A 26,990-nucleotide genomic window follows, 5' to 3' on the forward strand; every position below is an offset into this window, starting at 1 on the left:
AGTGATAGCATGTCTGTTGCTTTCTTGATTCAAAGAGCAAGTAATTTCCCTGTTCTAGAGGCTTCAATTAGCTAGTCTCCAGTGTTGTAACACTTTCTCATCCAGAAAAAAAATCTTGTTATAACAGTTGCAATTTGTATTAACCTTAGTTTTTCCCCTTTCTTCTAAATTTTCTGTTAGTTTTTTCTTTGAATTATTCTATATGCTGAAAAATAGATCTGCTCTTTAGCAGAATGTAGTCCCCACACATAAGTCAGAAAGGAGGATAATGTTTGAATAAAAAGTCTGGTATTCTGACAATATCAGTATATTTGGAGCTATGGGTTCTTGAAATTACATTTTTAATTTGCCTTGAATAATATTTTTACTCAAACTGCAAGACTTACTGTTAAGGTTTACATTATTATTAATGCATTTACTATGTTACTGTCCGCTGACCCCTAACAGTTCAGTTAATAATTGGTATCCTGCTGTCTGCTCATATTTTCCTCACCTTCTGAAGCCATTCTGGACTCCTGAAACATCATGCTAACAGTATATATCAGGATTTATTTCTAAATGGGGGGAAAAGATGACAGAAACAGATGACAACTTTTCATGCAGTCACTATATAAAAGTTTTCATGGCTTATAGTACAGAAAAGCTGTATCAAAGTAATTTGTTAAATCCTTATTGTGTCACACTCCTACTAATTGCTGCAACAGACAAAGCTACTCCTCTGGAAATTAATTAAGTTGAAATCCATGCAATTGTAAATGTTATTTCAGTAAATATATAAGGTTTTTCTCCAGATAGGTATAAACTTCCATTGTGGTCATGATGACATGCATTTTGAGTCTGAGCAGGTGACAAGTCATCACTCATTTTAATAGTGGGTGGACCTGACTTTTATGGATGTACTCAGTCTATGGGTTGGGTATACAGTTTGGATAAATATCATATTACATTGGTAAAGCACAAAATCACACAAAAAAAACTGTTCCAAACATGCCAGCTTTATTTACAATTCATTCATACAAAATGTTTCAGTGCAACTACCAGCCCTTTTTATTTCTGTGCATTGTTTGAATGGAACAAAACAGTACATGGCACAAAATGTGTTGAAATACAACAGAAGAATTTAGGAATTAGGATTCACCCTTATTCTACTATATTATATTAAATGACTCATAAATATTTAACCATTCTGCACAAATCAGTATTTTATATCGAAGTTAATACAAGCCCACCTCATTCTGAAGCTTCAAATCTAAGACCAATTCAACATGGTTTTAGAAACAGTGGTCAGGAAAAAATAACTGATGGAACCAATGTATTAACTCCCAGTTAGTACCGAATATGTAAAGTCTATTAATACAACAGACTTGCCATACTATATAATGTACCTCCATACTTCTCTCTCGATACTCAACCCCTAATGATACACTATGTCCACTTGTGTGGAGATGGGGGAAACTCTTGAAGGCCCTCCCCCAGCCTCTAAACAGTTAAGCTAGTTGAGCTCCTACTATAGATTGTGAATTTTAAAAGTGAAAGGTTCACTGAAGTGAGGGGTGGATAAATTGTAACATTAAATTGTAATCCAATCAGAACTACTATAAAAATAAATTTCTGGGCAATTATGTATTCTGGTTTTTCTGCCTTTTACAAAGTATAAATTAATTCTTTCATTTATAGGCTGAGATGAACACTACATGCCCTACTAAAAAAAGGGGGGGGCAGTGCTACTATGAGATCAATTTATGTAAGTAGTGTTGCTATTCATGCCTATTTAATTGCTTGCCAAGTATTTTAAAGAAATCCTTGTATTGATCAAGTTATTTTACTGTCACAAACATACGTGACTATAAGTTATTTAATCTACACATTAGAGTTACTATGGTATAACTAAAACAGTAGGCATACTTATGTCTACGCTTCTATACACATAGTAGCCCAAACTAGTCCAAAGAAAAGAATCTGTATCTCATAAGTTCAGTAAGCAGTCATTGTTTGTGCTGAGAGCTCTGCTACATTTTTGGCAAAGAATGTCATTTTGACATTTTCAAGCCAACAAGAACATCCTGTTCTAAACAATTGGTTTAACCCCCCCCCCCCCAAAGCAATTGGAATGAATAGACAAACCCTATTCAGACACTGGTAAATACACACCTAACTGTGGGAAAAAGCAAACAAACACTAGGTTACCCTATCCACAAGAAATCCTGAAGCTGAAACTATGCTAAGACACCAGTTGGTAAATCTGTGAAAATCCATTTATCACAATAGCTTTAAATAATGAAGTATGAATCCCAAATGAGAACTTGTACAATGCCACTCCTGCATTAGCCACAGGTGATGTGTTGAGAGTTCATGTTGAAGAAAGCTCATGTTAAAGTGGAACACTGGATGGTTACTTCTCATGAAGTCTGTTTCTAATGCACCTAATTCCTTTTACTTTACTCACACGCAGTTCTATGCATCAGAAGTCAGTGCAGTGCTCCGTTTGTTTAACAGTGAAAGATGTCTAGCACTGGGATGCAATGTCAACATACTCCGAAATGAAATGTGATTTTCTTTTGTCAAATGAATGACAATGCTGGTGAAATAATACATTTTAACATTTCCTGATCTTGAAGCAGAGAAATAAAGCAGCAACCACAGAATATGTACAATTCACTGCACCCACATTAACAACTTCAATAGATGGCATGTGGATTCTTTGTGCTGTAGTAGGCCTCGCAGGCCGCAACGTAAGCAGATTCTGGGAAGAAGTCATCATGGTATTCTGCTAAGAACCTGAAAAAGAAAAAAAAATGTACCAAAAGCTTAAAAAAACAAATGTTCAAATTCTATTTTGGCTGCACATACAGTTTGCACTTAATTTAATAAGGCTTACTTTAAAATAGACCTTCTGAAGGTTGTGTTACTAGTGCTCTGTTCCTGTTAACAACGGTCTACTGAAGTATCTTTAGAAGCAACACTCCTTAAAAAACAATATAAATACATTTCTTTTAAAAAATATTGTATCTCATCTTACATTTGAATAATGCTTAAACTGCTTTAATTTCCAAAATTATGATTAAATATGTTTTTCCTCACATAAATCCATTATATAGTCCTCAAAAATCTGAACTGGAAGTTCATATCATAAACTGCTCAACAGTACAGACTAGTGTCTATACATTATTACTGCAAGTTAAATTACACTTCATCAGTGCTTCCTACTCACAGGATTGCAAACTCCAATCAGAAGACTAATCAAAATCAGTCCTTTTACAGTTATGACATTCCACAGAATGACTAATTCGAAATGGTACATAATGAATATTAATCTTGCATGTCAACTGTAAGAATGCTGCAATGAATGAGAAATGGTTTAGTGAATGCTAAGTCTAGATGTTTTAGATTTGGGCAGGTTTAGGCACTAGACAGTACTGGAAGCAGCCAGTTTGGCGGAATGGTTTTAGCATTGGACTGCAGCTCTGGAAATGAGGGCCTGAAACCCTGCTTAGCCATGAAAACCAACCTGGTGAGCTTGGTCAAGGTACACTCTCTCAGCCTCAGAGGAACAGCTACTCTGAATATACCTTGCCATGAAAATCACAACTTGAACAATAACACAGTACTGGCTTTATAAGATAAGATATCAGTTCTATGTCATATGCAAATAGAGTGCATCACTACTGTTGTGACCTTCACAAGTTTCTGTCCATAGAAGAAAGGCACAAGATCACTCTTCATACTATCATTTATGCCAGCTATTTTTAAGATATGTATGTTATACAACTTCATTAAATAAAACTAAAATTTCTTTAGTGGAATGTGCACTTTTCTCCTACAGAGTATTAATTAAGTACATAGCAAAAACTCTCCCATTAATAAATTCGCACTGCCATGATTTATTAGGTACCTTAGTATATAGACTTGTTAAGTTTCCAATTATCTTACCTTAGGAACAATTCAAAATGTTTTACTAGTGCTTTTAAGTTTTTGTCAGAAAAGCTCATCTTCCCAAGTATTTCTGGGAGCTTTACTGTAAAAGAAAAAAAAGTACATTTTGTATTCTTCCTTCCCTGCTATTAAAAATAGTTACATTAACACAAAATAAGACAGAAATGTGACCATCTTTAGAAAAAGGTATTAGAAAAACAGATTTACCTGGAACTGTGATTCTTTGAATGATTATCTGTGAACTCACACAAATGTGAGGGTTGTATGAGTTAACAGGTGACCATTCAAAGAAATAGTTACAGGTAAACACCTTTTCTTCTTTGTGATCTCTTTGCCAAATATATGGGTGAACACCTTTCATTAACTTCCACTTTTCTTATGATTTCCATTTTGGTGGCACAAATCGATGCCATTGTTTTTGTTTTGTTTTTTTGTTCATGCTAAGAGTAGTAGGTGAGGCAGGCTTATCCACTTTCCCGATTTTCGTTGCGCTTTTGCGTAGTCAGTAAGGGATTCTGGAGTTAGCTCTTATTTAACCACACACAGTTTCAGTAGTGTTCTTTCGTAGCTCGCACTGTTTACTGCAAATACCCCTCTACAACTCTTTATGAAAGTCTGCAATTCTCCAGCCCACCTTTGCCTCATTTCCATTGTTGGTGCTGTTAAAAAAACTCATAGCTATACAAAAGATAAAGCAGCCCTAAAAATACTTTGTAAAAAGGAACTTTATTGATATTGTTAATGAAGGTATGCCTGCTTCGGAGTGGAGGGCTCATAACTAAGTCACATGGGCAAAATCATCATTATCCACATCACTTTACAAGCTAAAAATGGAACAATATGATTTACTTCCAGGTAAGCATACACCAAACCTCTTGCATGAGATAATACAAAGGAAGGCATTTTAAGTGCTCAAAAACAAAACTATATTTACCAAACATCCGTAGTAAATGCTGAGACCCATAAATGTAAGAAGGTGGTGGAGGCTGATCCCCTGGAGGATAATTTTCTGGCATAAGTTTCCACGATAAAACCTATAAATGAAACATTATAGCAGCAACAATTTAAGAGCATATTATAAATTCAGCCAATATTTTATTGGAAATTGTATAGATAACCAGATTAGTCTTACACAAATTTATTTCATCTTTCAACCAGAGCAATTTCTAGAGCTGATGCTTGAAAAACTATGGAATGGGTACATGATCTACATGCATTCAGAATTCAAAACAGCTTTGAATATGAAACAGAATTCCTCAAAACTAAGATAGGTGATTATTGACCTAAAACCTATCTCCATTACATGTTCTCAGTAAGATGATGTCATAATGCTTGTTATTTATTATAGCGCAACAAAAACAAAACCAACCAAAATTAATCTCCACTCCTTATTCATCTGGGAACAAAATTGTTACCCAATTGTCTATACAAGATGCCAAATGGTTCTGTAATGTATTTCTCTTGGAAATCTTATTAAATATTTCCAGCTATTTTCTACAGTGGGGAAAAAAAGTATTTAGTCAGATACCAATTGTACAAGTTCTCCGACTTAAAAAGATGAGAGAGGCCTGTAATTGACATCATAGGTAGACCTCAACTATGAGAGACAACATGAGAAAACACATCCAGAAAATCACATTGTCTGATTTTTCACGAATTTATTTGCAAATTATGGTGGAAAATAAGTATTTGGTCACCAACAAACAAGCAAGATTTCTGGGTCTCACAGACCTGTAACTTCTTCTTGAAGAGGCTCCTCTGTCCTCCACTCATTACCTGTAGTAATGGCACCTATTTGAACTTGTTATCAGTCTAAAAGACACCTTTCCATGACCTCAAGCAGTCACACTCCAAACTCCACTTTGGTGAAGACCAAAGAGCTGTCCAAGGACACCAGAAACAAAATAGTAGCCCTGGATCAGACTGGGAAGACTGAATCTGCAATAGGCAAGCAGTTTGGTGTGAAGAAATCAATGGTGGGAGAAATAATTAGAAAATGGAAGAGATACAAGACAACCGAAAATCTCCCTCGATCTGGGGCTCCATGGAAGATCCCACCCCATGGGGTCAAAATGATCACAAGAACGGTGAGCAAAAATCCCAGAACCACACGGGGGAACCTAGAGAATGACTAGCAGAGAACTCGGACCAATGTCACAAAGGCCACCATAAGCAACACATTACTCCACAAGGGACTCAGATCCTGCAGTGCCAGACGTGTTCCCCTGCTTAAGCCAGTACATGTCCAGGGCTGACTGAAGTTTGCTAGAGAACATTTGGATGATCCAGAAGAGTATTGGGAGAATGTTATATGGTCAGATGAAGCCAAAGTAGAACTGTTTGGCAGAAACACAACTTGTCGTGTTTGGAAGAGAAAGAATGCAGAGTTGCATCCAAATAACACCATACCTACTGTGAAGCATGGGGTGGCAACATCATGCTTTGGGGCTGTTTCTCTGCCAAGGGACCAGGGTGACTGATCCGTATGCATGAAAGAATGAATGGGGCCATGTATCAAGAGATTTGGAGTGCAAACCTCCTTCCATCAGCATGGGCACTGAAGATGAAATGTGGCTGGGTCTTTCAACATGACAACAATCCCAAGCACACCACCAGGGCAACGAAGGAGTGGCTTCATAAGAAGCATTTCAAGGTCCTGGAGTGGCCTAGCCAGTCTCCAGATCTCAACCCTATAGAAAACCTTTGGAGGGAGTTGAAAGTCCGTGTTGCCCAGCGACAGCCCCAAAACATCACTGATCTCGAGGACATCTGCATGGGGGAATGGGCCAGCAGTGTGTGCTAACCTCATGAGGACTTACAGAAAACGTTTGGCTTCTGTCATTGCCAATAAAGGATATATAACAAAGTATTAAGATGAACATTTGTTATTGACCAAATACTTATTTTCTACCATAATTTGCAAATAAATTCATGAAAAATCAGACAATGTGATTTTCTGAATGTGTTTTCTCATGTTGTCTCTCATAGTTGAGGTCTACCTATGATGTCAATTACAGGCCTCTCTCATCTTTTTAAGTGGGAGAACTTGTACAATTGGTATCTGACTAAATACTTTTCCCCCCACTGTACATATCTTAGCAAAGATTAAAACAGCTTTTGAAGCTCACAAGACACATAGACAAGCCTCCATTCCATTATAAAAGACTTGAAATCCTGCCATAGCTCCGAACAGCAGTGTGTCATGCAACGTGGGGGAGAGGTTGATACATTTTTAGAATCTAAAAACATATTTTAGTCCCAAAACTAACGTTACAGCTCTCTGGATACAAATTCTTGGACTAACAAGAGTTTACCTCATTTAATTCATTGTTCCGTCTTCCCTCAAAGCCAGCGAACACTGCACTACCCTCTCTGCTAGGAGTCAATGTAATAGGAGATGATGATCCACTGTGGACAGGGGTTTCTACAAAAGAAAAAGTATGAATGGATTATATTAACTGATATACTGTGCCTAGGACCTGTTACTTAGCTATGAAAAGTTTCCTCCACCTGTAACCAGAAAATTCATCTGGACATTTGCAGTTATTCTCTAAGGAGAGCAGGTAAATCCTACATCACAAAAAAGGAACCCCTCAGTTATTTCAGACACCTATCAGATGGCCAATAAAGAAAGTATGTTTAAACACGTATCAATCCTTTCTTCTCATAGTGATGTCAAATGAAATGTATACACTTGAGAGCCATATTAGGTAGTGGCATCACTACAGTTGGTGTCACTCAGTGTAGTAACTCATGGTTTCAACCCCAGGGACTTTTTTCTATACCAGACTATGCAGAGTCCTTAGTAATTTGTTTTGTATAAATGGACATCCACTAAATCTAATGACAAGATCAGCTGCCATAAAAGACCAGCAGCAATGAAAGCAACAATTGGTGCTGGTAATGCATGGAGACAAAACAATGTGATTTGAAACATCATTGCAAACGGGAAATATTAACAGCTCAGCACATGTGAATTAGAAGGTTCAAAACTACATACAGACAGTCCCCAAGTTATGAACAAGATAGGTTCTGTGGGTTTGTTCTTAAGTTGAATTTGTATGTAAGGTAAAGGTACATTTTAAGTACCTTTTAAAACTCTAGGCAAAAATGTTGGGATAGCATAGGGAAGGGTTAACACCCTTGTGGTCTTTGTTTTGCTGTCTGTGCCTGTTCAGAAGATTGCACTTTACTTTCTGTCCCTGTGGTAACAAGATTTTGAAAAAATCGGCTTTTTATGGAAACAAGGCTTGGTGATAAAGCTTCAGTGGAGACACCTTTTCATCATGATAACTCTTTCAAGAGTGAATTTCCCTTCCTAGGGGTAAATTTCTCACACTTCATGTTGTCTCTGCCATGTTCTTAACTGAGTCATCTGTAAGTTGGATGTTTGTAACTTGGGGACTGCCTGTACTGCTTACGAAAAAATGTTATGGTTTTATTATTTATAAAAAGACTAGCTGTGCCCGGCCATGCGTTGTTGTGGCTTATGGAAATCATTTGTTGTCCAGGTGGAATAACAGTGAATAGCCTTGCAACCTCAAAGCCTGGCCGTTTTCTTCTTATGGGAATCCTTGTTTGGTGAGCTGGAATACAATGGAATAGGCTTGCTGCTTGGGATGCTGGGTAATTGTGTTCCAGGGGGATTTTTGGAGATGTTAGAATTGCAATGAATAGCCTCACTGCTTCAAAGCCTGGCTGCTTGTTATCTAGCGGAATCTTTGGTTGGTCAGCTTCAATAGTACATAGTAGTGTCACTGCTTCAAAGCCTGGCTGCCTTCTACCAATGCTAATCCTTTGCTGATCTGGTTGAATTGCACTGAATAGCCTTGCAGCTTCAATGCCTGACTGTGTTATAGCTAGGGAAATCCTTGTGTGGTGAGCTGGAGTAGCACCCTCAATCAAAGAGCCGCTTTGAAGCCTGGCTACTTTCTTTGTAGGGGAATCATTGTTTGGCCAGCTTGAATTGCACTGAATAGTTTTGCAGCTTAAAAGCCTGACCGCTTTCTACCTTGTGGAATCCTTGGTTGCCCAGGTTGAATAGTAATTAATAGTCTGAATAGTAATTAATTGAATGCTGCAATTAGTCACCTTGATTAGCATTTAATGGCCTTGCAGCTTCAAAGCCTGGATACTTCCTGCCTGGAGGAATCCTTTGTTGGGAGGTGTTAGCTGGCCCTGATTGTTTCCTGTCTGAAATTTCCCTGTTTTCAGAGTGTTGTTATTTACTGTCCTGATTTTAGAGATTATATTGTTCTGTATTATAATACCACACTAAATATTATGTATTATATTTATAATCTTATATCATCTGCTTAGAACTGGATTATATGAGGCCCCTTCTACACAGCTGTATAAAATCCACACTGAACTGGTTCCAGTTCAAAGCAGATACTGTAGATTATGTGCCTTGGCATTTTGGGTTATATAGCTGTGTGGGAGGGACTTGAGTCTACACTGCCATATAATCCAGTTCAAATCAGATCTTTATTTTATAGGCAGTGTGGATGAGGCCTACGTGCACTCTGCCTGTGTCCTGGACGCCATTTTGGCTGAGGGAATTGCTAGGATACAAAGTGGGCGGGGCCTAAGGGGGCGGGGCCTACCATTTTGAGCCGTTTCTAAAGGGGGAAACGGCTCTTTCTCATCCTCTAATTTGGGCTTTATTTTTCTAGGGTTTTTTGTTTGAAAGACATAGACAGGATGATTATGTCTTTTGTGGCCAAATTTGGTGTGATTTGGTTCAGTGGTTTTGCTGTTTACTCCATAGTAAAACAGCACATTACATTTTTATTTTTAAAAATAGATTTCTGCTAAAACATTGCAAAAAATATTTATAGACAAAAACATTATAGACACTTCTGATGGTGCCACCTAGTGAGACCCGCTCCCCTGGTAATACGCTAGTGCTATCTACAACTACAATTCAACAAGGTATACCACTGATATAGTCAACCATGAAAAATACTTTCACATTTAAAATAGGTAGTTAATAAGAAAACACTATAGAAACACAGTAAAGTACAACTTCACAAAGAGTACGTTCTCCAACTATGTGATATTTAAATGGCACCCTTTGATAAAATTAAAGCAGAGCAGTGGGCAAAACATGCCTTTTGGTCTATTTAAAATATTTAGAATTGCTAGCTTAGTTATTATGTGACCTCCTTTTCTCAATGTTCATTCTCCAGAATATCAATGCCCATGGTCTGAAAAACTCTTCATAATCATATGCTGCCTCAGTACAATATAGCATATTCAACCTACTGTCAAGTGTTTTTAGCTTTGCTGCCTACCATACAGTTTGAAGACATTGACCAATTGTTACTATAGTGCTGCTCCTTCTCAAGTACTTATACAAAACTTAGACAAAGCAATTAAGTGGAAATTAGCTATAACCAAGGATGCCTGGCTGCTGCCCAAAAAAGACAGCCCTGTTTCTACTGGTATCTAATAAAACAAAATGCTATAATATCACTATGATGTTGCCTTACCACAGTCTCTTCCTTTTCTACTGCTGACACATGTAAGCAGGGAATCATGAAGGGAATGTCACAACAGAGCCAGGTTTTGACACTCTGCTAGGAACATGTTTTAACAGCTGTGGCTGGCTTTTATTTCTTAAAAGACAACAAAGGTCTATGAGAAACAATCCACATGGGGACTGATCCAGACTTAATTATATTTAACAATGAAATCCACAGGATAAGCAATCAATTTCAGCTGAGGTACTCCACATATGGTTCAAGTTCAGATCCAGCCAATTTCTCTTCCAGTTCTTAATTAAAACAAATCTATTTGGCCAAGGAATGCTGATGAGAGAAGTTTGAACCACATGCATTCAGGCTCAAAAATAGCTATTATCTATAGGCGGGGGGGGGGGGGATTAGGAACCCCAAGAACCTACCCTACCCAGTGATATACAAAGTCAATTTTGACAATCAAAAGCCATTTGCACTTAATGCCATTTCTTAAAAAGGAATCAATGACCAACAGGGAAATGCTCACAAAATACTTTGCCCCTCCCTGTAAAGAGATTATCTCCTTCCCCTAACCCCAACATACTCTTTTCAAGATGCAAAAACAATTTTGGCATTGAAGCAGGAGCATCGATACTCCGTCGTTTTGGTTGTGGAGAAGCACTACTTTCTGACAATCTATCACAGTTGGATGTGTGACGAGTAGATCGCCTTAGAGAATGCAGTATTTCAGGCTCTGTTTTTCGCCGTTTAGGTGTTACAGGTTCTACTGTCATAGGCTGACTATCTGTGGACTGTGGAGTTGATGGATTCAGAAGAGGTGGGCTTGGGGAAAGTTCTTCTTGATTTCTGAAGGGCAAAAAGAGAGAACCGTATGAGAGCAATACAAGTGTACCTCAGTTAATGAACTGGATGTGTTCCCACACATTACTTCTTCAACAGAATTTTTTTACCAAAGAAAGAAATAACATGCAAAGAACATCACAAAAAGAAAGCAATTCAGCATATTCCAGCAAATACTATGTTCAAAACCAACAATATGTACATGTGAAGAGAAAGAGTCACATCAAGTGAGCCTTGCATAAGCAAACTGAACCATTTTGAAATTTCTAGATGCCATTTGAAATTTTTTTCCAAAATAGATTCAATGATTTTTTTCTTTCATAACTCTTTTGCTATCTTATCATTTCTGCTTATATTGTTGTTGTTGTTGTTGTTGTTATACTCTGCTTGACCTCTCCTAAAGGAGACGGAAAGTGGATTAACATAAAAGCATTAGCATACAATTTAAAATATACAATTATGTAAACATTAAAACAGAATTAAATATAAACAGTATTAAACATTCAGTTAAAATCTATTAAAACATATTTAAAGTTAAAAACCACAGCACCCCCTGATTAGATCTTAAAAGCCTGCCTAAATAAGAAGGTTTTAGCCTGGCAAAGGAAGGACAGCAGGAAGAGGGACATTCTGGCTTCCCTGGGCAGGGAGTTCCAGAGTTGAGGGACAGTCACCAAGAGAGAAGACCCGCTCACTTGTTCCCACCAACCAAACTTGAGATGGAGGTGGGACAAAGAGAAGGGCCTCTCTTGAAGATCTCAGGGCCTGGGCAGGTTCGTACAAGAGGATGCAGTCAGCCAAATAGCCTGGACCTGAACAGTCTAAGGTAGTGGTTCTCAACCTATGGGTCCCCAGATGTTTTGGCCTTCAACTCCCAGAAATCCTACCAGTTGGTAAACTGGCTGGGATTTCTGGGAGTTGTAGGTCAAAACACCTGGGGACCCACAGGTTGCGAACCACTGGTCTAGGGCTTTAAAGGTCATAACCACCACTTTGAATTGTACCTGGAAATTGACTGGCAGCCAATGCAGCTTCTGCAACAGGAGGGTTGTCCACTCCCTGTAGACAGCCCCAACTAGCAACCTGGCTGCAGCTCTTTGGATCAGCTGATGTTTCCGAGCACTCTTCGGGGGCTGCCCCACGTAGAACACATTACAGTAATTCAGACGGGATGTAACTAAGGCATGTACCACCATAGTCAGATCTGGCTTCTCAAGGAATGGGCGCAGTTAATGCAAAAGTTTTAATTGTGCAAAGTCCCTCTTGGCCACCACTGACATCTGAACCTCCAGGTTTAATACTGAGACCAGGAAGACCCCAAACTGCAGACCTGTGTCTTCGGGGGAATGTGATCGCATCAAGCACAGGTTGAATCCCTATTCCTTCATCTGTCTTCCGACTGACTGGAAGTACTTCTGTCTTGCCTGAATTAAGTTTCAATTTGTCTGCCCTCATCCAGTCCATTAATTGATTTTTTAATCATGTCAGTAAGCAACTTGAGACTGGAGTGAGAGAATTGGTCGTCTACAGAGACGTTGCCCAGGGAACGCCTGGCTGTGCTGCTGGGAGGCTTCTCTCATGTCCTAACAAGCTAGAGCTGACATACAGGAGCTCACCCCATCTCAAAGATTCGAATGGGAAACCTTCAGGTCAGCAACCCAACTTTCAGGTCAGCAGTTCAGTCGGCATAAGGGTTTAACCCACTGCGCCTCTATTCATTAATGATGACAGACACTGGTTTAAGGTCAGAACAGCTTCCTTGGCTTAGGTGGATAGGAGTAGTAGAGTTGGATGTCATCTGTATATAGACTGCACCCTACTCCAAAACTCCGGATGACCTCTCCCAGCAGATTCATGTATATGTTAAACAGCATGGGGGACAAAATGGAACCCTGAGGAATCCCGAGGAACCCCACAGGCCAGCAGCCAAACATACTCATCTATGCTGGGGATAACTGTTGGCTTTGCTGCATTCTTTTCTGCAGACATGCTCTGCAATACAACACAAAGGTCTATTTCTCCAGCCCTATTTCATCATACTGTCCATGATAGCACTAAAAACAAAATGTCCAACTAAATTGAGCATGTGGACAGAAGTGAGGTTGGGTGTCAAGAAAAAAGGTTTTGTAAAAAGGAACTACTTAGTCAGAGGCTTTGTTAACTTGTATGCTTGTAAGAAGTTAGTTAGGCATTTATGAGTTATGCATGCATCCACACTAAAATCTTAACTATGCAAGTTTTAAAAAGTAAAAAAAATTACTTTCTAATTTTTCTTAGACTGAATGCTTGATACCAAAGAAATAACTGCACACCAAAGTTTCAGCCTAAAGATTAAAAACCTTGCACATGATTGAAAATATGCTCAAGAAGGTATTTTTTAAAAATGAAGACACCAAACCCACCTGTTGGAATTTGCTACATTCTCTTTGATAGGAAGAAAAAATTTGGAAGATGTCACCTTCTTAAACTGTGCTTGTTCATAGGGATACAACAGAATCAATGGAAGAGTGAAGTCAAAAGTTATTCTTAGTCCATCCACCATTTCTTTACATAATTCAACACTAGAAAAATAAGAACGTAAAATAAATATTTTGTATAATTAACTAATAGAGAGCTAAACAGGTTATGCTGTTTTAGCAGCACTGCACAGTCAATGTATACTATTCTACATAACTGTGCAAAATTTCATGGGATTTGGCTGTTCAAATGAATAAGCATCCACAATTTTTGCTAGACTTTGCTAAATGTCATTATCACCAAAACAGAATTCAATAAGAAGTGGGTTTTGTACAATATCGTTATGAACTTTGGAAGGCCCCATCCCCCAATGCAGAGGAAAATAATAATAATAGACAAAAACCAAAAACATACTATCACAGATCTAATTGGGGAAAGGAAGAAACATATTGAAGTAATACAGATGTATGCCAAAACCAAGACAAACTAAATACTCTGAAGAGAAAAATATCTGCATCAAGTCTGGAGTCCAGGAATAAAAAAAAACATAACTCTGTGAACTACTGTATTTCTTCAATTCTTAGATGCACTTTTTCCATGTGTAAACATTTGTAAAAATGGGGTATATCTCAGAATCACAACTGTATCTTGTGCATGTTGTTGGTAGTGGTACTGAAATTAGGGTGCACCTTACAATCAATAGCACCTTACAATAGAAAAAATATTGTATTAAAAACTGGGTTTTGTTTTTTTTCAAGCAGGCAAAAAATCATATACTTCAAACAAGGGGATTCAATGGGGAGGAACAAAGATGGAGCTGATCAAAGTAGGGTTACAGGAGGAATTCACGCAAATCTTAGGAGCAGAGTGATGGGTTTCCTAATAGTTAACAGCCAGATACGTAAGTTGTGTTGGTAGGAGATAGGTAGAAAATGTTGTAAAATCAACTTTAAAAGCACCAAGAGTTTGGGGTGATTACATTTGAAATATACATATAAAGAGTTTGGGTCAGCTGCACTAAGAACTATGATGGCAAATTGTATTTTGCATCAAGTCAGTACATGAAGTGTGTCTTTGGCTCATCTTATCCATAAAGGTGTATCAGATGAAAGAAGACAGCTTATAAAAGTTCATTAGAAACTCATGCTGTACTTAATAGAAATCCACGCTCCACAATAAACACATCCCTTCAAATCAAAATAATATAGGGAGGTTTAAATCCTCTGCAATCTAACTAAACACATTTCTGTTTCCTTGCCTCTTCTCAAGGTGAAGATAATGTTTAGATCCTATGCTTAGGTACATAAAATGAGAAATGAATTCTTAAACAGCTATTGAAAGGCAGCTATACATTGGGGGAAGTGGGGATAGCTTTTATTCTCCAAACTGCATCAATAAACTACTAGATCATTGGCTTTCATCCAAGACAAGGCCATAATCCAAATGAAAAAATTAATTGTGATAGCTGACTTTTTCCTGCTCAAAAACTAAACAAGGTAGTTATTAATAGCTCTTCAGATAACTAAAAAGCCATAATCTCATTACTCAACAAATTTGCTACAGTGCATTAGTTAACCTTTGTATTTATCATCATAGGCAAGTGGCTAATTATAAGCTCGTTAACAGTAAGTGAACATGAGCTGCTTTGGAAATTTAGCCATTCATTTGAAATGGTTGCTGTAGAAGCACAAAACTGAAATAATGCTTGCTTACTTCTTTTCTGGTGGGATGTAGTGAATATTCAGGTTGGTGTGTGATGCCATTTGGTGATGCCTTGATCTTTCATTGGCTGAAAAAGCTGCATTAATGGCAAAATGCTTCACATAGGATTCCAAAATGGTTATTATGTTTGTCTGACATGGCAGTTTCACCAGCTAGATAAGAGAATCAATCACGTGTCAAACTGAAGAAGTGGTTTTATGCAACATCATACAAACTCATTTAATGAATGCTCTTTGTTTTTAATACCAATATTTTCATACACACACACACACACACACACACACATTTTAAGCTCAGGCAAAAAATACATAAAAATAGGTTAGGTGACAGAAATCCATAGTTAAATGTTTGAGGAGCAGTAGACAGCAGCTATCTAATGTACACCATACACTTCCCTAATCTTAAACTCATTTTACTTTAAACTGAAGAGTTGTATTTCTCAAATAGAGGCATCCTTTATGACATTTGCCTCACCTACCTATCCCCTTTGTATCTGTCACTCTGTATGTATATTGACTATAGGAAAATACATGTACATATTTCCAACCAATGCACACTACAATGTATATTATAGGGGGACACTGTGCAAAATGCATACTATTGGGGGGAAAAGAAAGCACTATAGGTCATGCAGCCAATACAGTAAACATGAAAAGGCCAATTTCCCAGTTAATAATTGCTCACTGCACTCAGTTTGCTGAACAAGTACACTGTTCTACTTTCAGTGGGTATAGTTTCCAAGTCTAGGGTGTCCACAAAACTTAGCTACCACATTACATTATTTAATGTTCACTTCACATGTGCTCCTGACTATACATGGATGAAATAGCTGGACCAGTTCTGATTTAGGCAACTTCTGCCTCAGAAATGACTACTCTAAAAACGATGTGACTTAGCAAAACAAACTTTTAATAGTTGTATAACTGAGGCATTGAATGTTTGCCTAAATATATGTTGTGCGCCGCTGTGAGTTCCCTGCGGGGTGAGAAGAGCAGGATATAAATGAAGTAAATACATAAATAGAAGATGGTCTATGTACAAAAAAAATATGTCCAAATAGCATATAATATTATTAAAGTTCCCTGTACAAAGCTCAATTTGGCAGTACCAGACAAAATGAAAAAGAGCAACAGCTCTAACACAAAAGTATCCAAGTCTGATATTTGGTTCATTGACTATGTAGGCTTCAGGGATACATAGTCAATGAAAATATCTTCCAAACAAAGTAAACAAATGGTTGGTCATGTTGCTGTATACTGGAATGAAGAAAATAATGATTGAGCACCGCTCTCAAAAAAGTCTTCGCAAGTAAAGTCCAAATAAAGTCCAACTCTGTAGAGGTTCCTGGGTATTTTTGTACCCTGTTTCGGGGAGAAAATCCCCTTCTTCAGGAGTTGGTATACTCAGCAACAATTTCAACTCGCAGTTGAAATCACCACAAGCAGAGTCACACTGTGTAAGCAATTAGGCACTATATATAAGTTCATTGTTGCTGAGTATACCAACTCCTGAAGAAGGGGGTTTTCTCCCCGAAACAGGGTACAAAAATACCTGGGAACCCCTGTAGACTTGGGACTTTATTTGGACTTTACTTGCAAAGACTTTTTTGAGAGCGGTGCTCCATCATTATTTTCTTCAAATATCAGACTTGGATACTTTTGTGTTAGAGCTGTTGCTCTTTTTCATTTTGTCTGGTACTGCCAAATTGAGCTTTGTACGGGGAACTTTAATAATATTATATGCTATTTGGACGTATTTTCTTTGTACCATAGACCATCTTGTGTTTGTGTAGATACTTTACAAGTATTCTGGGATTTCGTATGGTAAATACATAAATAAACTTACACAGGACTATGTGGTAGCCTACTTTTTACATTCTATTTTATTCTATGCTGTCTGAGAGGAAAGTGGTCAAGGGTTACGCAAAGCATATTTTTTATTATTTAAGTATCCTGTCTAATTACCTATAGAAGAAACAAGCTATGTATTTTCAGTCTAGAACTCTCTTTCACTGGTTTGTATCCTGCCTCTAGTAAAAACTAGAGTTGCAATCCTACAGAGACTTACTTGGGAGCAAAATCCATGAATGCAATTGTGCTTATTTCTGAGTAGACATGTATAGGACCACACTAGTGTTCTTTTCTGCATACAAGAATTTAGCATAGATGCTTCTGCCTATTTTCATTCATATAAGTCACTCATACCCGCTTTCTTCGGTTAATATAGTAACAATCTTCTTCAAGCTTCTTTTTCAATATATCAGGAATTTCAATGTTTATTGCTCTTTCTTCCATGTCCCTTTTGGTATGAGTCTCTTGTTCGTCTTTCTACAAGAAATATGTACAAAATTACTTCTTCTCATATATTACAAGATGACCTTATACAGAACTGAATATTTGTGTGTGCTCATATTCTATAACATCAATGTACACATACAATGATAACAGCATGTTAATACTTATTTTTACAATGGGTTGAATTTAAAATCGGTTTATATTATACTACTGAGATCAATGGGACTTTAAATTTAAAATACAAAATTCTCACTGGTTTATCACATGCTTTATTCTGTAGCCAATCCAAAACTTTCAATAAGATTAATATCACAAGTTTACCAGGCTGTGGGTTCCTTACATTTAGAATGAAAACCTATAATATATCCACTCTTTGTACTCAGAAGCCACTGATAAACTGTTTAAAGAAAGTTGTTTTTCACAAAGAGGGTCAAGATAGCTTGAATGAACATACCATTTCTGTCTTTGAATCAGTATCACTTTCTTCACTCCTTATTTCTTCATCTGTGCCTTCATCACTGCCATCAGAAGAAGAACTACTACTTATAGCTGCATAAGAAAAAATGAGTCACTTTTGGCATCTAACACATTCCTACTGACTTCACTGATCAAAGATATGAACTACAGAATAAGCTAAAATTGGTAGCCTCTAAACACTTAATACAATACTTAATACTTGCTAATAACAATGATAAATAATGGATATTGAGGTGTTCTATCTGTTCTGCAAAAGTTAGCCTTCTAAAATGCTAACTTCACTAATATTGTGTTGGATAATACTGGGGTGTTTTAACTATGAAAGCATCAAAATAAACACAGCAATTTATATTAGAGCCAGTTGCTAGAAGCTTTTATACATATACAGATAGTTTTAAGGCTTTTAACCCTTCAGTTACCATACCAAAAATATTGATTTCCAGAACTTGCATTCAGACATATTGTTGAATACCTCTCAAGATAAGGCATTCATTACCTCAACAGATATTCATCAATGTAATTGCCATAAAAGACAAAATGTATAATCCAGGTCAATAATTGGTTTAAGATATTCACAATACAACAAAGCCCAGTATAATTGTTTCTCATGATTTCCAAATGCAATTGTAGGTAGCACACTGGATTATTTTAATTCCAACAAGTCCAAAAAATAACCTATGGTGTGGCTTAAAGTTAATTACTGAGACTTTTAAAGAGGAGAAGCAATCCAGGTTTGAAGGGGAGATACAATCAATGTGAGATCCTGGCTCACTTTGATACCCAAACACACCACGCAGATAAAGTAAGGATTAGCTTACATTTTACACTGGTCTTCTCATTTTCTTCAGCAGGGAGGATCTTCAATACAGAATCAACACCAGGCAACCTCCGACGCCCCTTCTTTCCTTTTCTTCTCCTAAAATATTTTTAAAGTACAACATTCATCAACATATCTTTTAAAAATACTTTTAAATCCTTCCTTAAATCAATTAAAATACAGCATGAGAAGGAATACACAAATAAGCCAAAACTAGTGAACCATAGGTTCTTTTGTTATACATTTAAAATATTTCAGCTCTTCTCACCCTTGTATAGTCAAAGCAATGGCAACCTGACTCTTGAGATAAAAGAATCTAGCAGCTGCTGGGGTTCAAACATGACCAAGATGAGCTTGCTTCTTCTTCTTTGTGACAGTTTTGGATATCAGGTTTGAAAACTATGACTATATTCTTGTTTGGATAATTCAGGCAAATCACTATTTCCCATATGTCTCAGAAACTGTTGGCTTGCCTCATGATCAAGGGCTACAATTTATTCTAACTAGGCAGCTATCTTTTTAAAAATGTTATTCATCCCAGATCAAACTAGCTAACAAAAAAAGAAAAAGAAAGAAAGGGATAGCGGCTTCTCTTTTTACAAGAAAAAGAGGCAAGTTATTGGAAACTCTGACTCACCATTACGGTTCTAATTGCTAGCATAAGGCCTACCTCTCTCCTGTTTCTAGAATTCCAAACATGGATTCTCATTAATTTCCTTCATTACAAAGGCAGCATATGGCCTGAGCTATTTTATGATAATAGAGACACTAGATTCTAAAAGTTCAGCAGACAAGGGGAAATGTCTGAGGGCCCTTCCAGACAGGCCCTATATCCCAGGATCTGACCCCAGGTTTTCTGTTTGTCCCACATTACCTGGCAGTGCGGACTCATTTAATCTAGTTTAAAGCAGAAAACCTGAAATAATATTTTGGGATATAGGCCCTGTCTGGAAGGGCCCTCAGTATGTAGAATAAATGTATCTTATCAGAGAAAATATAATTATAGATCAAAATAATAATCAATCTGAATTCAATTACTAATCCTAACTACGGATGAGCATTAATTTACAATTCAAAATGTATTTAATGGAGGCTAGTAATTGATTGAGTCAGTTTTGTACATCAAGTTTGTATTTCATATAGTGTAATTTATTACAATTCTGATATTTGAGCCTTACATGCGAGCTACTGCTTTCCTTGCCAATTTACGCTGTAATCTGCGGTTCTCATCAGTGTCACGAAGAACATGATCTTCAGCTGCCCATCTGTCCCAGCTGAGTATTTTTTAAAAACACAAAAATAAAGCACGATAAGTCTGAAGCAACTCTTCTTTGATGGCACACTGCATAATTTCAAAACTGTTCAGTTTAGAGGAAAAAGACAAGTGAAGACAGATGATAGAGGGGTATAAAATTACAGATGATGCTGAGATAAGTAGCTTGCTCTCTGTCTCAAAATATCAGAACCCATCCTCTGAAATTGAAAGGTGGAAGATTTGGGGTGATAAATGAAAACATTTCTTTAACACGGCAGATAATTAAACTGTGGAATTCACTATTCTGGTTTTCTGGTACAGCATCAACATGCACTTTTGTGGATAAGACCTCAGCTAGTCATTGGTTATTGAGACCATGCAGTCATTTTCAGATTAATTCCAAACACCAGATTAGTGAATGCACACAACTACTGTATGAAATAGTTTATTCATATGCCTATTACTCTAGTGAATATGATCTAAAATACCTAGTACGATATATTATTATTTAAGGTGGGTATATAAAACTGCTGCCTTGTTGTTGTACAATAGATATCACAGGTGCATAGACTCAGGGCCCTTCCACGCAGCCCTATATCCCAGTATATCAAGGCAGAAAATCCCACAATATCTGCTTTGAACTGGGTTATCTGAGTCCACGCTCAGATAATGTGGGATTGTCTGCCTTGATATTCTGGGGTAAAGGGCTGTGTGGAAGGGCCCTCTGAGGCCCCTTCAACACAGCTGAGTAAAATCCCACATTTTTTGCTTTGAACTGGAATATATGGCAGTGAGGACTCAGATAACCCAGTTCAAAGCAGATATTGTGGGATTTTCTGTTTTGATATTCTGGATTATATAGCTGTGTGGAAGGGCCCTGAATGTGGATGTTTCACATTTTGACAGTATTTTCATGAATTAAAAGAATTACTATGTGCAATATGCACATGTGTTCTCACCTTCTGTTCCAACCATTAAAATGGATCAGATATTCTGGAATCTTTCTTCCTTTATCATCCTTTCCAATAATAATGTCAACAACCTGAAATCAGACATTTATACAGTACATGATTTTGTAAACGTTTCGTCCTATACTCAAATTATCAGTAAACGACATTTGCACCATATACTGCTTGTAATAATATTATTTTTTTCTTTTTTAATCAATATATTTGGTTTGGGTGATACTATATTTGGAAGATGTGGTATTTATGTTTTCAAAAATAAATGGAACAGTACATAGGTGGACTACACTTTTAAAAATAACAGAATTGTCACATCACTAAGATACTACTGGATGAAGTGTTGGAATTTACTTCTATTGAAGTAAATATAGAAGAAAAAATTTAATGGCTGAAAAGGTGTTTAAGAATGTGTTGCAGGTTGTTTTGTGGCTGTCTTTAAAGTACACATTATGTTAGAGGATGGCTCTCTACTTCTGATTTATCACATGCCTTTCAAAATTGTCAATGGAGTTGTCAGGAGAAACAAAAAATGAAAGCACCTGGCCAGCTCTTGTACCTTTAAAAACAGTCTGATCTGCAGATTAAGATGATTCTCCTGTGTAAATATATTCCCACATATAACTAAGGCCCCTTCTACACTGCCATATAATCCAGATTATCCAAGCATCTGCATTATCTGCTTTGAACTGGATTATATAACTCTACACTGTCATATAATCCAGATCAAATCAGATAATCTGGATTATATATGGCAGTGTAGAAAAGGTCTATCTTATTACATGGTGTATTACTGTGTCTTATGAATGAGGAAGTTCATTATACATTTATCCCCCTAATCATGAAATCCAGAGACTGTTAACAATTCCCCACAACACTTGAAAATGATAAATACATGCCACCTGCTAGCATCTATCCCACGCATGTCAAGTTTTTACTAATACCAAGTTGCACTTTCTCTGATACTTTACCAATCCCTGGCACACCTAGATTCCCTGAATCAGTACTACTAAAACTGGTAGTCCACAACTCGTTTCGAGGTAATAAACTGCTGTATTAAAGGGGTGTACATACAGTGCTGATACTGGAGACTGTGAAAATCAGTCTTAAATTGCACCAGATATTTTAAGAAGTACTACACATATAGCTTGAGCATCCCTTATCCAGAATTCCAAAATCCAAAATATACATGGGTGGCTGGGATAGTGACACATTTGCTTTCTCGTATTTCAACGTATATTTTGTTTCATGCAAAAAAAATGTAAAATACAAAATTATCTTCAAGCTATATGTATAAGGCATATACGAAACATAAACGAGCCCTGGATCCCATTTCCAAGATATCTCATTATGTATGTATATGCAAATACAGGTATTCTGAAAAATCTGAAATCCAGAACTCTTCTGGTACCATGTATTTTGGTTAAGAGATACTCAAATTAAATTATGCTTTCTCAGAGAAAAAGTGAAGCACTTCATTTCCATAAGAAACAACTTGTATCTTAAACATATTGGGGTGAGACCTTACAAATGTTCAAATCAAACATGCACATGCCACCACTGCTGGTTTTATTTTTCATTTGTGGCAGTTATGTGTCTGCCATGGGAAAAACTCTTTAAAGGTAGGGCACAGATAATCCTAGAGATCCATTAAATAATAAGATTAGGAGGAGATGTGTTGCCTGTTCGGTTCCCATTCTTCTGTCTCCTTCACATCCCAACAGTGTCAAACATAGTTGGCATTACACTATTCAGCAGAGCTTTCCAAACTGTGGGCCCTTCCACACAGCCTTATATCCAGGAATATCAAGGCAGAAAATCCCACATTGTGAGTGTGGACTCAGGGCCCTTCCACACAGCCTCATATCCCAGAATATAAAGGCAGAAAACCTTGTGGACTCAGATAACCCAGTTCAAAGCAGATATTGTGGGATTTTCTGCCTTGATATTCTGGGATAAGGCTGTGTGGAAAGGCCCTGTGTTAGCTGGACTGTGTGGTTGTGTCAAGCAAACGTAACAAGAAACCTCTCAGCGCCCTTCCACAGACATATAACTCAGAATATCATGGCAGAAAATCCCACTATATCTACTTTGAACTGCGTTATCTGAGTCCACACTGCTATATATTCCAGTTCAAAGCAGAAAATGTGGGTTTTTATTCAGCTGTGTGGAAGGGGCCTCATTCTTGCATGTTATGTATGCTATTATCTTACAAATCATATATATTTTTAGAAATATAAATGAAAGGCTTAACATGAGAAATGTTATGTCCTCCTACATTTCATCATTGCAATTTATGTATGTCGCTGTATGTCTTATAAGAGGTTAGACTGACTTCTAGTTTGCTCGTAATATGAAATTACTGTGTCACAACATGATGCACATCTCTGCTATACGGAATGAGTATGCCTTATCTGTAATGCTTGGGACCAGAAGTATTTTAGCTTTTTTTCCACACCTCTATTTGCATATTATACACACAAAATGAAAAAAAAAAATTGGGGGGGGAGGGGGGAATTCAACTCTAAATGCACAACCTGAAAGGAATTTCATGCAATGCTTTTTTTGTAATTTTGAGCACTAAACTAGGCTTGTGTGGATTAAAATATAGGAGAGCAATCTCTGCTACATGTGTGGACAAATTTGGAGGATTTTGGGATAAGGGACACTCAACCTGGGGGCTTTCCACACATCCATATAAAATCAGGATATCATGGCAGATAATCCACAACATCTGCTTTGAACTGGAATATCTGAGTCCACACTGCCATATATCCCAGTTCAAAGCAGATGTGGGATTTTATACACTGTGTGGAAGGGACCTTGGAGAACTGTTTTCATCCTGAAGAGCAGAGGGCCCTTCCAAACAGGCCCTATATCCCAGGATCTGATCCCAGGTTTTCTGTTTATCCCAGATGATCTGACAATGGGGGCTCATATAATCCAGTTTAAAACTGAAAGCCTGGGATCAGACCCTGGGATATAGGGTCTGTCTAGAACAGGGGTCCTCAAACTTTTGAAGCAGAGGGCCGTTCCACAATCCTTCAGACTGTTGAGGGGCCGAATTATCATTTGAAAAAAAATACAAATTCCTATGCATACTGCACATGTCTTATTTGTAGTGTAACAACAACAACAATGAAAGAACAATACAATATTTAAAAATGAAAACAATTTTAACCAACATAAACCTATCAGGATTTGAATGGAAAGTGTGGGCCTGCTTCTGGCCAATGATATAGTCAAGTTAATTAAGGTTGTTGTTATGTGCTTTCAAATCATTTGAGACTTTGGGCGAGCCCGAGTCTAAAATTAATTATTTATTTACTGCATTTATTTACTACATTTATATCACACCCTTCTCACCCCGAAGGAGACTCAGAGCAGCTGTATGTACATACAATATATTATATTATTAGCATAGCACAATATTAGCATTATATATTACTATATTGAACTATATCACTATAGTATTATATACAGTAGAGTCTCACTTATCCAAGCCTCGCTTATCCAAGCTTCTGGATAATCCAAGCCATTTTTGCAGTAAATGTTTTCAATATATTGTGATATTTTGGTGCTAAATTCGTAAATATAGTAATTGCAACATAACATTACTGCGTATTGAACTACTTTTTCTGTCAAATTTATTTTATAACATGTTTTGGTGCTTAATTTGTAAAATCATAACCTAATTTGATGTTTAATAGGCTTTTCCTTAATCCCTCCTTATTATCCAAGATATTTGCTTATCCAAGCTTCTGCCGGCCCGTTTAGCTTGGATAAGTGAGACTCTACTGTAATATGTAATATATAACATATAATTAATTTTATTATATGGTATTATTATTAGTATTATATTGTATAACATAATATTATTATCAATAGTAGATGTATATACAATATATTATATTATTAAAACTGATATAAAAATATTATATTATAAAACTGAGGGCGGGGCCAGGTAAATGACGTTGGAGGGCCGCATTTGGCCCCCGGGCCTTAGTTTGGGGACCCCTGGTCTAGAAGGACCCAGAGACACAGCTGCCTAGGTAGGGTATCAAGGGAGATAATCGATAATCCACAGTATCTGCTTTGAACTGGGTTATCTGAGGCCCCTTCCACACAGCTGAATAAAATCCCACATTTTCTGCTTTGAACGGGGATATGTGGCAGTGTAAACTCAGTTCAAAGCAGTTATTGTGGGATTTTCTGCCTTGATATTGTTGGTTATATGGCTGTGTGAAAAGACCTTGAGTCCTTTTTATACAGCTCTGTGGAAGGAGAACTCTTATCTTCCCGAAAAACAGACACTGTTGCAACAACAGAAACAATAACTCGGTTGCTGTGAGTTTTCCAGGTTGTCTGGCCAGGTTCTAGAAGCATTCTTTCCTGATGTTTCACCCGCATCTATGGCAGGCATCCTCAGAGTTTGTGAGGTCTGTTGGGAACTAGGCAAGTGGGGTTTATATGTCTGTGGAATGTTCAGGGTGGGAGAAAGAACTTTTGTCTGCTTGAGGAAAGTGTGAATGGTGCAATTAGCCACCTTGATTAGCATTAAATGGCCTTGCAGCTTCAAAGTCTGGCTGCTTCTTGCATGGGTAGAATCCTTTGTTGGGAGTAGTTTCCAAGAGACCTCACAACCTCTGAGGATGCCCGCCATAGATGTGGGCGAAACGTCACGAGAGAATGCTTCTGGAACATGGCCATACAGCCCGGAAAACTCACAGCAACCCAGTGATTCCAGGGATGAAAGCCTTCGACAACACAGAGAAACAATAAAATCCTTAATAAAATATCCTCCCTACCAAAGACCCATAAGTTTGGAACGGGAAAGGAAGGGATGGGAAAGGAATGAAAGAAGACAGCCAACCCTTAAAACCCTTTCAAAGATTGCAGGGCCACCATAGAGGCAAACATCCGCTTTCGCCTCCAAGTAAGAGAGAACAAGAGATAACAACCGGAAGTGCCGCGCCGGAAGGAGGCCGCTTCTGTTAACAGCGGTTGGAGAAGAGGAGGTGAGCGGGAGGGGTGCGTGCGTGCGGCGCGAGCCTCTTCAGCAGCCAACCAGAGAACAGAAGGGAGAGCGCGCGCGCCCTCCTTCCTTGCTCCCCCCCTCCCTTCCGTCCCCCGCGCGCCCCAGTTCTGGTTGGGCGGGGCGGCCTTCCTCACCCACCTTGGCATCATAAAGCACCTTCGCCTTGGTCGGGTCCGGCTCGAAGCAGAGCACTCTCTCGCCCCTGTGGAATTTAAATTTCATTCCCCGCGAGGTCATTTGTTCATCATGGCGAAAGCGACGGAGGCAGCCACGCCACGCCCGGGCACGGCGCGACGCGGGACCGGCCGGCTCCGCCTCTGCCTCTGCCCAAGGAAGGAAGGAGGCGCGTTCACGCAGACAAGCCCACGCAGAAGCGCAGGCCCGCCTCCGAGGGAGTGGAAGGCAGGCTTCACAGGGGTTAGTTAGGAGGATTAGGGTTGTATATGCAAGTAAAAGAGCAGCAAAGCAGTTTTCTCTCCTCAGGTTCACAACTCAATGCTTCTATTAGTGCAACTAAAAACAACAAAACACTGAGTTTCTGTGAATTTTCTGGGCTGTATGGCCATGTTCCAGAAGCATTCCCTCCTGACGTTTCGCCCACATCTATGGCAGGCATCCGCAGAGGTTGTGAGGTCTGTTGGAAACTAGGCAGGTGGGGTTTCTATATCTGTAGAAGGTCCAGGATGGGAGAAAGAACTCTTGTCTGTTGGAGG

At 38.1% G+C, this 26,990-nt stretch overlaps 1 protein-coding gene across 3 annotated transcripts; it reads right to left on the reverse strand.

Moving 5' to 3' along the window:
• Positions 1 to 974: 974 nt before the first annotated feature.
• msl3 (MSL complex subunit 3) lies at positions 975 to 26,607 on the reverse strand. 3 transcript variants are annotated; one of them, XM_062975269.1, is made up of 14 exons: positions 26,416 to 26,607; positions 21,237 to 21,319; positions 20,201 to 20,296; positions 19,024 to 19,121; positions 18,183 to 18,277; positions 17,639 to 17,761; positions 15,426 to 15,586; positions 13,658 to 13,816; positions 10,999 to 11,261; positions 7,248 to 7,357; positions 4,868 to 4,967; positions 3,931 to 4,015; positions 2,879 to 2,965; positions 975 to 2,778 (listed from the first exon to the last, which is right to left on the reverse strand). In XM_062975269.1, exons 1-13 carry the CDS (start codon positions 26,512 to 26,514, stop codon positions 2,926 to 2,928), a joined length of 1,512 nt encoding a protein of 503 aa, XP_062831339.1. In that variant the 5' UTR covers positions 26,515 to 26,607; the 3' UTR covers positions 975 to 2,778; positions 2,879 to 2,925. The 3 variants fall into 3 exon arrangements, with proteins under 3 accessions (XP_062831339.1, XP_003218901.2, XP_008105417.1); XM_003218853.3 differs by lacking the exon at positions 2,879 to 2,965; XM_008107210.3 differs by lacking the exons at positions 2,879 to 2,965; positions 21,237 to 21,319 and having other exon boundaries at positions 26,416 to 26,569.
• Positions 26,608 to 26,990: the final 383 nt, after the last annotated feature.

The sequence above is a fragment of the Anolis carolinensis genome, chromosome 3 (genome assembly GCF_035594765.1).
Source record: "Anolis carolinensis isolate JA03-04 chromosome 3, rAnoCar3.1.pri, whole genome shotgun sequence".
NCBI classification, from domain to species: domain Eukaryota; kingdom Metazoa; phylum Chordata; class Lepidosauria; order Squamata; family Dactyloidae; genus Anolis; species Anolis carolinensis.